At 39.0% G+C, this 16,211-nt stretch overlaps 1 protein-coding gene across 2 annotated transcripts; it reads right to left on the bottom strand.

Annotated features, from left to right (window-relative positions):
* Positions 1 to 13,208: 13,208 nt before the first annotated feature.
* Positions 13,209 to 15,934, bottom strand: LOC145032428 (RING/U-box superfamily protein). 2 transcript variants are annotated; one of them, XM_078981236.1, is made up of 7 exons: positions 15,633 to 15,934; positions 14,598 to 15,249; positions 14,204 to 14,510; positions 14,036 to 14,108; positions 13,869 to 13,959; positions 13,703 to 13,782; positions 13,209 to 13,614 (listed from the first exon to the last, which is right to left on the bottom strand). In XM_078981236.1, exons 1-7 carry the CDS (start codon positions 15,699 to 15,701, stop codon positions 13,363 to 13,365), a joined length of 1,524 nt encoding a protein of 507 aa, XP_078837362.1. In that variant the 5' UTR covers positions 15,702 to 15,934; the 3' UTR covers positions 13,209 to 13,362. The 2 variants fall into 2 exon arrangements, with proteins under 2 accessions (XP_078837362.1, XP_078837361.1); XM_078981235.1 differs by having other exon boundaries at positions 14,036 to 14,120.
* Between the last annotated feature and the right edge of the window lie 277 nt (positions 15,935 to 16,211).

The raw sequence follows: 16,211 nt of genomic DNA on the forward strand, positions 1-16,211 counted from the left end.
TGCTAGGGAGGTTCCCTAGGCTTTTCGGGGGATTTCGGGGCTAGAGAGAGGTTCTAGAGAGAGAGAGAGAGTAAAGAGAAGAAAGAATGGGAAAGGTGTGAAGAAAATGAGGGTGGGAGAGGTGGTATTTATAGGGTGAAATGTGGCTGAACTTGGTGCCACATGTCACCATCTGGTGGCAAGCCTTGGGGAGAAAGCAATGGCCAAGATTGTGCCACATCACCCATTTTCGCACAGCACACTTCCGACTTCTAAAATCCGTAACTTTCACATACGACCTCCGTTTTTGACGTTCTTTATATCCACGCGTAGGTAATAATAAGATCTACAACTTTCATTTTGACACCGTCAGCTAATTCTCGACCGATCTTAAATTTAACAGTACAAGGAGATTATACTGTTAAACGTCTGCGTAAAATTAATAACTTCTACATACGGACTCTGTTTTTGTCTGTCTTTTTACCGTTGATTTCCTATTAATGAGATCTTCAACTCTCATTTATGTTGCATAAGCCAAAAACCGCTCGAACTAAAATTCGAGTTTCAGGCCGTGCACTGCTAAGCCGAATCTTAGAAAAATCATAACTTCTTCATACGAAGTCAGATTTGGGCGTTCTTTTTATCGATGTTCTTAGTTTAACATATTCTACGACTTTTGTTTAGATTGCTAAGGCTAAAAAGTCTTCTATCGTAAATTCACTATTTACGTTTCCCGGTGTCGTGCCGGTTTTGTCGTAAAACTTCGGCGGGCCATAACTTCTTCTTTATAGCTCGGATTTCGGCATTCTTTATATGCACGGAAACCTTGAGACATATTCTACAACTTTATGTAGAGATATTGGGATTATCTCACACTTTAATTTTGACGCTCATTTTTATTCTTTATTAATTATACATTTATAATTAAATAATAAACACATAAACACACATAATTCACATAATACTCAAATATTTCATATTTATTACTTCAAAAAGAGTTACAATAGTTGACCTAGACTATTACATTGACAAAAATGCTTAGCCCTGAAAACTCGGGCGTTACAATTCTCACCCCCTTAGGATGATTCCGTCCCGGAATCATGCATCAGCAAACATATGTGGATAGCGACTGATCATGTCATCCTCTGTTTCCCAAGTGAGATTCGGCCCATTCGAATGTTTCCATCGGACTAGCACCAAGTCGACCATCTTGCGTCGTAACTTCTTAGTCTTACGGTCAATAATTGCCTCAGGCTCTTCGATCAGCCTTTTATTCTCATCCATCCTTAATTCCGAGATTGGAATTATGTCGGGAACATCTCCCATGAATTTCCTCAAATAACACACATGGAAGGTGTTATGAATACCATTGAGTTCTTCGGGCAATTCTAGCTTGTAAGCTTGGTTCCCAATCCTCTGAAGAACTTTGAATGGTCCAATAAACCTTGGACTCAACTTTCCTCGTTTCCCAAATCGTATAAGTCCCTTCCACGGTGAGACTTTAAGTAAAACGGAATCCCCAACTTCGAAGGTTATCGGTCGTCTTTTCTTGTCGGCATAGCTCTTCTGACGATCCTGAGCTGCTAACATTCTTTCCCTAATCACCTTCAATTTCTCAGCAGTCTCATGGACTATCTCGGGGCCCATAAACTGCTTCTCTCCGGCTTCAAGCCAACAAGACGGCGTACGACACTTCTGCCCATACAAGGCTTGATAAGGAGCCATCTTGATGCTCGAGTGAAAACTATTGTTGTAGGAAAATTCTACCAGAGGTAAGTGCTCGTCCCAATTCCCTTGGAATTCGAGGGTACATGCTCTCAGCATATCTTCCAACGTCTGAATCGTTCTTTCACTCTGACCATCAGTTTGCGGATGGTAAGCAGTACTCAAACACAACTTTGTACCCAACTCCTCTTGTAGACTCCTCCAAAACCTCGATGTGAAACGACTATCACGATCTGACACAATAGTAAGAGGGACACCGTGAAGTCTTACAATTTCCTTCACGTAAGCATTTGCGAGCTTATCCATAGACCACTTCTCGTTGGCTGCTATGAAGTGTGCACTCTTGGTGAAACGATCCACGACTACCCAAATCATGTCGGGACCATTCTTCGTTCTGGGCAGTTTAGTCACAAAATCCATGGTGATGTCTTCCCATTTACCCATGGGTACAGGTAAGGGTTCTAAACTCCCATACGGTTTTTGATGTTGTGCCTTAACCCTCGCACATGTTATGCACTCAGCCACATACTTCGCAACATCGAGCTTCATCGTCGGCCACCAGTAGTAGGGTTTTAGGTCCTTATACATTTTAGTGCTACCGGGATGAATCGAGTACATGGTCTTGTGTGCTTCTTCCATTAGAAGATCTCTTATTCCTCCCGTCTTAGGTACCCAAATTCGATCTTGGAATACATTCAGTCCTCGACTGTTCGTACCGAACACTAACGTTTTTCCCAAACGTTCTTCCTTTCGGTCATTCTTTTCTAAGGCTTCTTCTTGAGCTTTCCTGATATTTTCCACAATCATCGAGACGACTTCAATTCTTAACGCTCTTGGCCTTCTTCTTTCAAGATTGACTTTCCGACTGAGAGCATCAGCAACAATATTTGCTTTACCTGGGTGGTAAAGTATCTCACAGTCGTAGTCCTTGAGAAGTTCTAGCCAGCGTCGTTGCCTCATGTTCAACTCCTTCTGATTAAAGAGATACTGGAGACTCTTATGATCAGTGAAGAGCTTGCACTTCGTGCCGTAGAGGTAATGCCTCCATATCTTTAAGGCGAATACTACCGCTGCCAACTCCAGATCATGAGTGGGGTAGTTCTTTTCGTGCTCTTTCAATTGTCGAGATGCGTATGCTATCACCTTTTCTCTTTGGGTCAGAACACAACCTAACCCGACTCCAGATGCATCACTATAAACTGCGAAATCTTCGACTCCATCGGGTAGAGAAAGTATCGGCGCTTCACATAACTTCTTCTTTAGCTTCTCGAACGCCTCATCATGTTTCTCACTCCATGTATACGTAGCTCCTTTATGGGTCAAAGCTGTTAATGGAGCAGCTATCAAAGAAAAGCCTTGGATAAATCGTCGGTAATATCCGGCTAATCCTAGAAAGCTTCGAATCTCCGTGGGATTCTTCGGACGTTCCCACTTCATTACAGCTTCGATCTTGGCAGGGTCAACCATTATTCCTTCTTGGTTAACAACATGACCCAAGAATTGGACTTCCCGTATCCAAAAGTCGCATTTGGAGAACTTTGCAAAAAGCTTCTCCTTCTTTAACACCTCCAACACTTCTCGTAGATGCTTGCCATGCTCCTCCTGGCTTTTCGAGTAAATGAGAATGTCGTCGATGAACACTATCACAGATTTATCGAGGAATGGTTTACAAACCCTATTCATCAAATCCATGAATGCTGCGGGAGCATTGGTTAGTCCGAACGACATAACCAAGAACTCGTAGTGTCCATATCTTGTTCTGAATGCAGTCTTCTCAATATCCTGCTCTCTCACCTTCAGCTGATGATATCCTGACCTAAGATCGATCTTTGAGAAGTAGCTCGAACCTTGCAGCTGATCGAATAGGTCATCAATCCTCGGCAATGGATACTTGTTCTTCACCGTTGCCTTATTCAGCTCTCGGTAGTCTATGCACATCCTCATGCTTCCGTCCTTCTTCTTCACGAATAACACCGGAGCTCCCCAGGGTGATGAACTAGGTCGAATGAAACCGCTATCCAACAGCTCCTGAAGTTGCATCATGAGCTCCTTCATCTCCGTCGGTGCTAATCGGTAAGGTGCCTTTGCTATCGGTGTTGTTCCTGGTAATAAGTCTATACGAAATTCTACTTTCCTATCAGGTGGTAATCCAGGAAGATCTTCGGGAAAGACTTCCGGATAATCGCACACAACCGGTATATTCTGCACCTCTTTCTTTTCTTTCTTAGCATCGATTACGAATGCCAAGTACGATGCACATCCCTTGGACAAACATTTCCTAGCTTTCATCAAGGATATGATTCCAGAACTCACTCTGCGTTTGTCCCCGTACACCATAAATGATTCCTTTCCGGGTGGGTTTATCCTAACTATCTTCTTTCGGCATAATATCTCGGCATCGTTGGCGCTAAGCCAATCCATACCCAAAACGATGTCGAAACCGTTTAACTCTATGGGTAATAGTTCCTCCTGGAATTCGTTTCCGTTTAGGTCAATGACGATGTTCCTAATACGATTACTAACAGGTACGAATTTGCCACTGGCAACTTCTACAATCAGGGCATTATCTAGTTTTTCTACAGGTAATGCTAATTTTCCACCAAATTTATGCGACACAAAGGAGTAGTTGGCTCCGGAATCAAACAGTATATTTGCAGGCAAACCATTTACAAGAAAGGTACCTGAAGCGACGTCTGCTGCCTCCTTTGCAGCCTCGAGCGTCATCTGGAAGGCTCTCGCCTTCGGCTTTGGTGGTATGTTGGGTCTTCCTGCCTCCTTCTTCTTCGGGCAGTCCTTCAAAATGTGCCCTTCTTCATTACACCCATAACAGGCCTTCTGGTTAAGAGTGCATTCGTTGGCATAGTGCCCAGGCTTTCCGCATTTGTAACAAGTGACCCCTCCATCACACTTCCCAGAGTGCTTCTTCTTGCACTTGTCACACCACTTTGCTTCTGATCCTCCTCCTCTCGAACTAGACTTCGAGAATCTACCTTTCTTACCGGACCTCGAGGATCCGTCAAATTTCCGTTTCTCTCCCACTTCCGCTCTCTCCAGACCCTTTTCTCGTATCTGGGTCTCCACATTCTTAGCAGCCCAGATGGCAGCTTTCAGAGTGCTAGTTTGCTTGACCATTGGACCGAAGTCCGCTGGTAATCCGAGGGCAAATTTGTTAACCTTGGAGAGTTCAGTTGGGACGAGGTGAGGAACAAGCTTCATTTTCTCAGTAAAGCTTGCAGCGTATTCAGTAACGCTCATTCTTCCCTTCTTCAGATTCTGGAATTCGTTGCTGATCTCCAGAAGATCCTGCTCAGAGCAGTATTGCATCTTTAACTGTACCAGAAAATCCTCCCACGACATTTTGCTTGCTTCACCTTTGGGCATTGAATCAGCTAATAGCTTCCACCAGCTTAGTACTCCAGATTTCAATAGAGGAACTGCAAGAGCAGTCTTCTGCCTATTGCTACACTCGCAACTCTCAAACATTGTCTCCATCTCAGAGATCCAGTTCATGACTTCCACCGGCGTCGGGCTTCCGGATAGACTCGGTGGCTTGGATGCCATGAAATCCTTGTATTTGCATCCACGTCCATCATTTCCTCCATCCTGGTGGTTTTGCCTAACTATCGGTGGGTTGGCTTGACCAATAGTCCCACTGTAGTTTCCTTCTTCAGTCTGCCCTTCGTTCAACTCGGGCTGTTCGAGCTGAATAGTCGCTTCCTCTCGATTTTGCTGGAGCAAACGCCTGGTTTCCTCCATTTGACGATCCAACATTGCCTGGATCATCGCTTGCACTCCGGCCATCGTTATTGGTCCGGCGGCGGCTTCCACAACTGGTATTTGCTCGATCACGGGGGGTTGGTGTCCGTTCCCATTTGCGTTTACGTTTCCGCTACGGGTCCTTACCATCTTGATCTATATACCGAATAAGGTGGATTTAGATCTTTATTTAGGAGAGACGTTTTAAATCATCCTTATCACTCCGAAACGTTTACATGCTAGTTCTAATATCGTAGTCGTACGTTTAGAATCCTAAACACATAAGGTTCCAGATCCGGTCGGCAACAGACCATAGATCCCGAACAAAATAACAGCATATCATGCATAAAACATTTAGCACATAAAAGCATTTTAGGCACAATTCCTAAAATAAGCTAGTGCTCACACCTCACAATCATCGCTTAGCATTCTAAGTTTAAGTCTAGAAATCCTACAAATTCCTAGTTCGCTTAAACTAATGCTCTGATACCAACTGTGACATCCCCAAAATCACGGCCAGAAAAGACCGGTTTTGTTTATACTTTATTTCAAAATCAGAGTTATCTTTTAATAAATGGTTTGCGGAATTTGTCCCAAAACAATAATATGATAAAGATTTATCAAAAGCATTTCCATAGAAATGTATTCATTAAAAGACTCGGGATGTCATGTTCGTACAGATCAAAAGTATAAACAGTACAATATAAGCCTTACTACATTATTTCATATCTACAGGCCTATATCCGTAATCCCTCGTCCAAAACATCACACCTATGCTCATGCGCCACTACCTGTAATACATAAAACTGAGTGGGTCAGGCTTGGGAGCCTGGTGAGCACATAGGGTTTTCAACCCACAATAAATAAGTTTATTAATTTCATCAATCAACAATAACCCGATTACCCGTTCCCGTTATCCTCACTTTACGTCCCTAAACACCTATCATAAGGGACCTAGCCTAAGGATTATCATCGGGACGGACACTACTGCTAAGGGGATTCCTCAGCAATAAATGTCCTAATAGGCAACCATGTGGGGGATGGAGTACACCGGTGAACACATCGTTCACAACACCTACAGGTTGCGAGCCTGCTAGTGTTCCACTGGACTGTCTAGAAGAGTCCGTGGTCGTCATCTATACTCCGCTAGATGACTGGATCAACAACAACAACATCGAGGCCTCTCATCATTTTATCACACATCACCTATTACATCTACCCATGTTTTACCCCAACATTTTCGTAGATATAAAATACATATACAGTTTAAATCATTGAAAACACGTATAACAACGTTCATCTAGCATAGATAGCAAGTATTCAGATAATATGCACACATAGCACGTAATTTATATAAAATACTTCATATCTATGTGTAAGTTGAAGGTAACTATGCACTCACCGGAAAAGGTGGTGATTCCGAACTCAGACAGCGCTTCGCTTCTTAAAAAGAATTTTTCTTCGACGAAACCTAATATTATTACCACTAGAGTTTAGTTTATTATTCGTCGAGACTAATTAATAGTCTAGCTATTATTATTATTATTATATAAGCGTCAAAAAAATACTTATATAACCCATAATAATAGCCCAAGTATTTATTATAAGTTCCTAATAACGTTACTATAATTAAATAAAAGTTATATTAAAAATAGCGTAGGCGTAGCTCACTTACAGCGGGTTTTATAGAAAACCGGGCTTTGCTTGGAGCAGCGTTCCCGAGCTGAAAATCTCTTCTTCTCGGAGCCTTCGAGCACTCCGGGGCTTCCGCCTCGTGCTAGGGAGGTTCCCTAGGCTTTTCGGGGGATTTCGGGGCTAGAGAGAGGTTCTAGAGAGAGAGAGAGAGTAAAGAGAAGAAAGAATGGGAAAGGTGTGAAGAAAATGAGGGTGGGAGAGGTGGTATTTATAGGGTGAAATGTGGCTGAACTTGGTGCCACATGTCACCATCTGGTGGCAAGCCTTGGGGAGAAAGCAATGGCCAAGATTGTGCCACATCACCCATTTTCGCACAGCACACTTCCGACTTCTAAAATCCGTAACTTTCACATACGACCTCCGTTTTTGACGTTCTTTATATCCACGCGTAGGTAATAATAAGATCTACAACTTTCATTTTGACACCGTCAGCTAATTCTCGACCGATCTTAAATTTAACAGTACAAGGAGATTATACTGTTAAACGTCTGCGTAAAATTAATAACTTCTACATACGGACTCTGTTTTTGTCTGTCTTTTTACCGTTGATTTCCTATTAATGAGATCTTCAACTCTCATTTATGTTGCATAAGCCAAAAACCGCTCGAACTAAAATTCGAGTTTCAGGCCGTGCACTGCTAAGCCGAATCTTAGAAAAATCATAACTTCTTCATACGAAGTCAGATTTGGGCGTTCTTTTTATCGATGTTCTTAGTTTAACATATTCTACGACTTTTGTTTAGATTGCTAAGGCTAAAAAGTCTTCTATCGTAAATTCACTATTTACGTTTCCCGGTGTCGTGCCGGTTTTGTCGTAAAACTTCGGCGGGCCATAACTTCTTCTTTATAGCTCGGATTTCGGCATTCTTTATATGCACGGAAACCTTGAGACATATTCTACAACTTTATGTAGAGATATTGGGATTATCTCACACTTTAATTTTGACGCTCATTTTTATTCTTTATTAATTATACATTTATAATTAAATAATAAACACATAAACACACATAATTCACATAATACTCAAATATTTCATATTTATTACTTCAAAAAGAGTTACAATAGTTGACCTAGACTATTACATTGACAAAAATGCTTAGCCCTGAAAACCCGGGCGTTACAAATATCATCTTGGAGAAGTAGAGTTCTTTGGATCCAGAATAGCAACATCATTTTACATCATTTGGAGGTAAAAAGCTCTAAACTTGACCAAGAGTTGATGAGATCTTGTTTAGCCATGAAATGGTGTTCTTTTGCCCTTTCAGACATTTTGGAGCATTTAGAAGCATAAAAATGTGATCTTGATTGTTAATTTCCTTCCATGCATTAGTTACAAGGTCTTAGTGGGCGAAGTAGTTAGGTTTTTTTGTTTTTGGGCACTTATTGGCCATGCAAGACCATAAAGTTTGAAACTTTATGGTTAAGGACGTTAGTTGAGGGCTAGATCTGGAATTTGAGCAAAAGAGCTTAAGGGTTAAGCTCTTAATGGAAGAAAAATGAAAGAGATAGAGAGCGTTATGCGTTCTCCAGGAATACAATGTGTCCAAAACACTATGCAACCATTTTGCACGCTATGCGTTCTCAAGCTGAGTTGACTCGTTTGACTTTTTGACTTTGAACATGATCTGGCCAAGTTAGACCTAAGGGTATTTTGGGTATTTTGCTTTATATTTAAGATTGGTCATTATTTGATGAATAGGTGATGGGTACATCTGATATTCATAGTAGAGACTTATTCAGCTATTTGTTCAGATTAAGAGGTGAGTTTTGCCTTATTGTACCCATGAGTTGAAGGCACCAATGTCGACCCACTAGTTTTAGTTATCTTTAGTAGAGGGATACCATAGGGACTACATATGGTCATGTATGATATGTTGAGGACTCATGATCTGGGCTTTCTTGCCTATTCCTTGTTTGGTTGTGGCTCTAGAGTATGATCACATGTTTGGGTATCTATCTTACCTCTAAGTATACATGATCATGTATTCCTTGGATTTTTTGTACTTATTATGTTGTTATGTTATAGTGACCTATTAGATCTCTATCCTAGTATATAGGATGTTGTTATGATGTAGTGATATGTTAGATCTATATTCTGGTATGTAGGATATTGTTATATAGTAGGGATTTGTAGATTTGTATGTCTACCTGTACTTGTTAGTTATCATCTAGTGGACTACCCTGGGGATTGTATGTAGTCATGTAGGATAGCATGAGAACTCTTGATCCAGGCTTTCTTGCATGTTCCTTGTTTAGTTAGGGCTCTAGAGTATGATCATTTGTTCGGGTGGCTATCTCACCTCTGGTTATTTATGGTTACACATTCCATGGAGGTTGGACAGTGTGTTGTGTGAGGACTAGTAGGCAGTAGCGAGCTTTATGATTGTTATTTGCATGTGTTATTTGCCTACTTGATCCTTGATTGTTTATATGTTGACATATGGTAGTAGTGGGTTGAGGCGCACCTGCTTTGTGCAGTAGGCTAAGATACCCGGTGCAGGACGGTTGTAAGCCGTAGGCACAGAGGCTTAAGAAGAGCGGTTGTGTTGAGGCGGTAGGCCAACAAACCCTGAGTATTCCATCCCAATGGATGAATGAATTCGTTGCATGTTAGCATTTCAGTCCAAGGACTGATTGGGCCTGGGCATTCCAACCAAAAGGTTGTGGTTTGTTATGCATGCTTGTATGTTTATCATATGGAGTATTATAGGGGAGACACACTAAGCTTTATGTTTACCCAGTTGCTTGTTGTTTTCAGTATCATCAGTGACTATGGGAAGGCGAATGCGGGAATATACTCACTCATCAGCAACATTAAGGATTTCACGTCTCATTAAATACTCTGATTGTAAATGGGAACAAATGGTTTTCTTAGAATGAACCTATAATTGGGAAGTTTTACCTAATAAAAATGAAAATTTTTGGTTGTGAAAATGGGGCGTTACACATAGTACAACTAATCAACCTAGCAACCTCTTCGACTATAGCATACCACACACCTATAGCAATTAGCTTGCTTTTATGCAAGTTAATTTTTAACCCAGAGGCAAGGAAAAAGCACCTTAACATCCGAATTATACGATGTGAATTCTTAACCTCCTAGTCACACAATAAAATAACATCATCCACATACAGAACGTGTGAAATCTTTAGGTTTGCAAAAACTACATTAACCCCTTTAAAAATAGCATCACTCTCGGTCTGTTGAATAGCAACATGAAAACCCTCCATAGCCAAAATAAAGAGGAAAGGCAATAAAGGATCTCCCTATAGGAAACCCTTATGAATAACAAACTCATCTATAGGTGCCCCATTTACTATGATCGAACCCATAGAAGAAATCATAGATGCTTTTATCTAACTACACCTGGATCGACCGAACCCCATATGCGACATAACCTCAATCACAAAATCCCATGACAAAGAGTCGTAGGCCTTCTAAAAATCAACATTGAAAACCATAAGTTGTTTCTTCTTAGCTTTATGCCAACCTACTCTCTCATTTAACATTATGGGGTCATCTAAAACATGTCTACCTTTGATAAAGGCAGACTGCTCAACAATGAGATCATTAATAACATGCGCCAATCTATTAGCTAAAAGTTTGCCAATGATCTTGTATTGATAGCCAATTAGACTAATAGGTCAGAAATCTTTAATAAACTTAGGATCATTAATTTTAGGGATCAATGTATTGAAAGAGGAGTTACATCCTCTAGGAATGAAACAATCATTCTGAAACTGAAGCAGCGAATTCAGAACATCATATTGAATAAGATCCCAATAACGTTTAAAAACTCGAACGTAAAACCATCAGGCCCCGAAGCTTTGTCACCACCACAATCCCAAACCGCATTATTTATTTCCTCACGGGTAAAAGGTGACTCAAGAAGAGCATTTTGAACTTAAGAAATCAACTTAAACAAATTAGAATTAAAAGTCAGTCGAGTATGAATCAGTTGTTTAAAAATATTACTAAAATAAGAATGAAACTCTTTTTTTTCACATGAAATAGATCAGCAACCTAAGTACTTTGGGTAAGAATAAGTTGGTGTGTTAGCAAATTCTTCTTTTGATCAGTAACTTTGATTGTGAGGTTATTGTGTTCGGTGACTTTAATGTGGTTTGTGAAGCTTCGGGAGAGAGCGGTTCTCAGCTTTTCCTGTCAAAGGATTATTATTTTAATCAGTTCATTCTAGACTCAGAGCTCACTGATTGGGGAAAGTACACCGAAACGACAAAGATATTCCTATTAATCCCAATATAACACCCCTCCACAACCACAAATTTATCATGGATAATAGATTTTGTCTTCACAAAAACGCTATAATCTCATATCAAAAGAACCCCACCTGAAGCACCAAGAGAATTCAAAACTTCATAATCAAAAATTAGATTTCCCCAGAAAGCTCGAACAATAGCAATATCCACACTTGTCATTTTCATTTCCTGGATGCCTAGAAAATTAACTTTATCTGAATTACATAACATAACCATCGAATCCAAGCACGTTTATCTCCATTGCCAGCACCTTGAATGTTTATGGATAAAATATTCATTTTAAACCATGAGATTTTACCGATAGCTTCTTGCATAGCACTTTCAACACCCATCATATTAAATCTCATATTCTGACCCATACAAATCGTAGCTTCTACGTCTACCAAATCAGATCCCCTACGCTTCAAGGTAATAATATGAGGCAAAGATTACAATCCGAAAGAATTCGTTGGCGTGAGACCACGAATCATCAAACCCACATCAATACCATCAACAAATGTATCACCACCATCTTCGTTAGCCAAATAAGGCGATACAAACTTACCACCTTTCCCAAAATCAACAAAATCTCTTTCACCTGACTCATTAATGCCCGACAAGCAACGATGAAGAAACATCAGGTTCTCTAGAGCTCAGGTCATGGAAAGCATCGATACACACCATACCAGAAGGAGCGTCTTCAATACGTGTCATTGTCTTCTGAATAACTTTCCTAGGGAAAAAAGGATCCAATGATAAACTAGGTTTGTCAAAAGAAATATTATGTGAGTCTTCTTTTATAATTTTTCGTTTAAATCTCCATGATCCAGAAAAGTTTTATTTACACAATTATTGCTAATTTATATTCTTATATTTGTTATTATTGTTATTGGTGTTTAACTTTTTTGGCTTCCAAGTCTCTTATTGTTTTTTTTCCGTATTTTCTTAACTTTTTTTTTTTGAGTTTTTTATATTTTCTTAAAATCCAAAAACTAATTATAGTCTCTTTCACTTAAGAGATAAGATGGAAATTAAGACATAAACAAGATTTAACATCTCATACTAATCTTATTTAATGTCTTACTTTTTATTTTTATTTTAGAATTATATGACCATTGCATATTAATCTTATTTAATGTCTTACTTTTTATTTTTATTTTAGAATCATATGACCATTCCATATGAGACCATTGAATAGGTTTGCAAATGATAGCCCCTAGACAATGACCTCTCTAGAATGTCAATCACAAAGCAAGCATCTTTCATTGGAAAAAAATGGTAATATACTTTCATTTATATTACAACGTTATACTTAAGTTTTTTATGAAGGTACAATACTTCAAAAAAAACCTAATTATAGATCTATATATTCTCTTTTTTTTATTATAACATTATACTTAGAAAAAATAAGAATTGCTTTGTCTTTAGGTGCCATCATGGTTATACTTTTCAAATTACACTAATCTAATAGAAAAAAATATGCAAGTAGGATGTCACCGTTAGGAATTTAGGATCTAGTATTTAAATAAAAAATACAAGAAATAGCAACATACTTTCTTTTATTATTGTGTTTAAGCATCGCACTTTCATTTCCTTTTATTACACCATTGTGCTTTCAATTTATTTTCTTATTAAGGTAGTATACTTCAAACCATCTGCCTATTTATAACAGTGTATTTTCAAAAAAAAATTTATCTTATAACAACACTCTACTTATAGCTTTTTTCTTTTAAGGTGTTCTCTTCCCAAAATTCTGCCTATTTCATACAAAAATGGAGCAAACAAGAACAAGTGCATAATCAAACTATAAATTTTCTAATATTTGCTTTCAGTATATACGCAACTAAACTTTGACACCACCATACACTGTATACCATCTAAAATACTACAGGCAATGCAAACTCAATAACACACTAATAAAGTTGACAAAATCCCAACCCAACTTATTAAATCCCTCCAGAAGCTTCCCTGTTCCCGATTTCACTGTGATGCAGAACATCGCCATTGGAGGACGACGATGCCTGTTGAGGTGCTTCTGGATCTAAAACAGCCCTGGAATCATTTTGGCGACTCAATCTGGCATTAATCCATCGTCTTCTTATTCTTAAAACCTCCACAAAAATCGAACTACCACACATTACAACCCCACATCCCGCAAACGTTGCAAGAAGGATCGATAAAACTGGCTGAATGTTAATCTGCATTGCATCAATTTAGGGTTCTAAATCACAGAGTTTAATCGTATCTTGGAAGAACAGATTGGAGTATGAAAATTAATCTTCTTACCACATTGTAGAATATATGCGCGAAGAGTACCACAAACGAAAACTGAATCGATGCATACAACCACACAAATCTTCTCGTCACTACACACAAGAAAACTAAAACGGTAAAAATTTAAGAAAGAGACGATTTTTTATTTCAATTTTTTTGGAAAAAACAGATAACATACCCATGGTGGAAGCAGTCATGGATGAAAGAAGACCCAAAACACACGAAAACGGAAGAGATAGAGCGATTGCACCTGTTCCTAATCTCCCGACCTTCATTCAACAAAATCATCAGATTGATAGATTCATTACGATAATTTCAAATATCTAATGATCTTTTGAGTCTTACCAGAAGCTGCTCAAGGAAACAGAAGTATGCAAGCATGCTAACAATGACCAAAATCGGCACTTCCTGCCACACCCTATAGAGATCACTGATTTATATCAGAACAAAAACTAAAATTAGCTCCGAATCGAGAAACTTTAATTAGAACAAGAAATTGGATAATTAACTCACCCGTAGCCATTAATTTCCATGTGATTGGCTCTACTTGCAGAAGAAACGTTTCGATTTCTAGCTGTACTTTGGATTCTTAGAAGCGTAACAGATAGATTTCGAACATCTTGATGACACACATCGCAGGTTTTGTTACCCTTGATACTAAACCATTTCACAGCACATTCTTGATGAGCCAAAGCAAGTTCACCTTTGCAGCTACATTCCATTTTCAGGGTTTCACCACCTTCACGTAATTCAACCATACATATCCTGCAAACCGCTTCTTCTTCAGGTATATTTTCCCCGCCATCACCTTCATTGTCATCTAAAACACAAAGATTACCCATAAAAATTGAATCTTTCTAGCCATTTATGATTATGGAAGCTCGGTTTTATGACTTTATGAACTCACCAGGATTAATACCAGTCGGTGTAGGTGTTGGTGTCGTGGGGTCAGCATCTTTCAGTCGTGGGGTTGAAGGAATTACACGAAAAAATGAATCCATTCTCTTGATACAGACGTCTTTGTCAAGATTCGGAGCTGAACGAGATCGAGACATATGCTTCTGGACTTTCGTCTCCAAATTAAGAGCCCCTGTCGAGCATTCAAGTACAGGTGGACCCTCCGAATGACCGACAGGGGTAACAGGTAAAGACGACGTCGTCCTCTTCCCACGAGGGGTAAATATTTTAGTAAACGACCATGATCTTGAGAAAGATGGAGGTGATTGAACTGTGCTCACCACAGCTTTTTCTGTATCTGAAACAGTGTTGTTCTTGTTCTTGAAACTTAGCTTTGTTAGAAGGTTTTTCTTCGATGATTTGGTTCTTGATGCGTGAGTTGTTGGTGATCCAAGTGGTCCTGAAGAATTTGGTGTCAAGTTGAAGTTTACTTTTTTTGGAGTTGGAGTTGGCGTCGGAGGCATTTTTATCAAAACAAATTCCCCTGAAGAAGAAGAAGAGGGTTGTAATGTTCTCGATGGTATCTCCAAGAACAGATTTTGTTTTCTCCATTGCTTTCCGTTTTGAGCTTCTATGTTTTCCTCTGAAATGTCTTCTTCAACCTAAAGATAAACAAGAAATTCAACGAAACTAAGGTTAAAGACTGTAGATAGTACTGTTTTTCCATTAAATCAAATAACGCCATATTATAATAAGATGCTTTAACTTGCATCAAAGAATTAGGAAAGTTCACAACTGTTTTCTAGTATTAAATTAATAGGAAATCAATTGAAGCCCTGACTAGAGTTAAAACATCACAATTATAAAGACTTCCAAATCTTTGAGCTTTAATTTTGCTATTCCTGACGAACAAGAAGTTCGAGCAGTTTCATAAAGAACAGAGATCCATATGATTAGATTCAAAAAGATGGTAACTTTAGTAGTAGTTGATCGAATTAATGATATGGCCAATTTGCAAGAGATGATCGAATTAATGAAGAGAGACCTTGTGGATAGGGATGATAACTTGTTGAGTAGGTGAAGAACTTGAATCATGCACATCAGATGCAGACATGGTGTTACTCTTTTGAGGTTTGGTTGAAGAGTTTGAGATTGGTTTTCGATATCCAGAAATTGAAGATATGGAGTTATGAGGTATGGGATGGGTGAAGGAAGATGGAGGGAGGAGGGAGGAATGTAGAGCTTGATGATGTAGAGAAGTAATTGCATGAAAGTGGAGGGAGATATAGAACTGGTGTGGGGAGTGGCATTTATATCTTTTTCTATCATTCTCACGAATATCAATATTAATCGAATCCCGCAATACATTAATGAAATTTCTATACTTTACAATAAATATCACTACCTACACCTCCCAAAAAAATAAAGTCGTTTGTTACCTAGAATTGCATATACTAGAATGGAACGAAAGAACGTGAGGATATGTTTGACTTCGTAAGTGTAATGACTCGGTTTGATATATTTTAATTTAGTGAAATAAAACTGATTTTGGATTTGAAATATAAATCTAAATAGTTTAAAATCTGATTTGAACGGGTCTATATGATTGGTTTTAAATATTGAA

The sequence above is a fragment of the Lactuca saligna genome, chromosome 2, assembly GCF_052625555.1.
Source record: "Lactuca saligna cultivar CGN05327 chromosome 2, ASM5262555v1, whole genome shotgun sequence".
Lineage (NCBI taxonomy): Eukaryota > Viridiplantae > Streptophyta > Magnoliopsida > Asterales > Asteraceae > Lactuca > Lactuca saligna.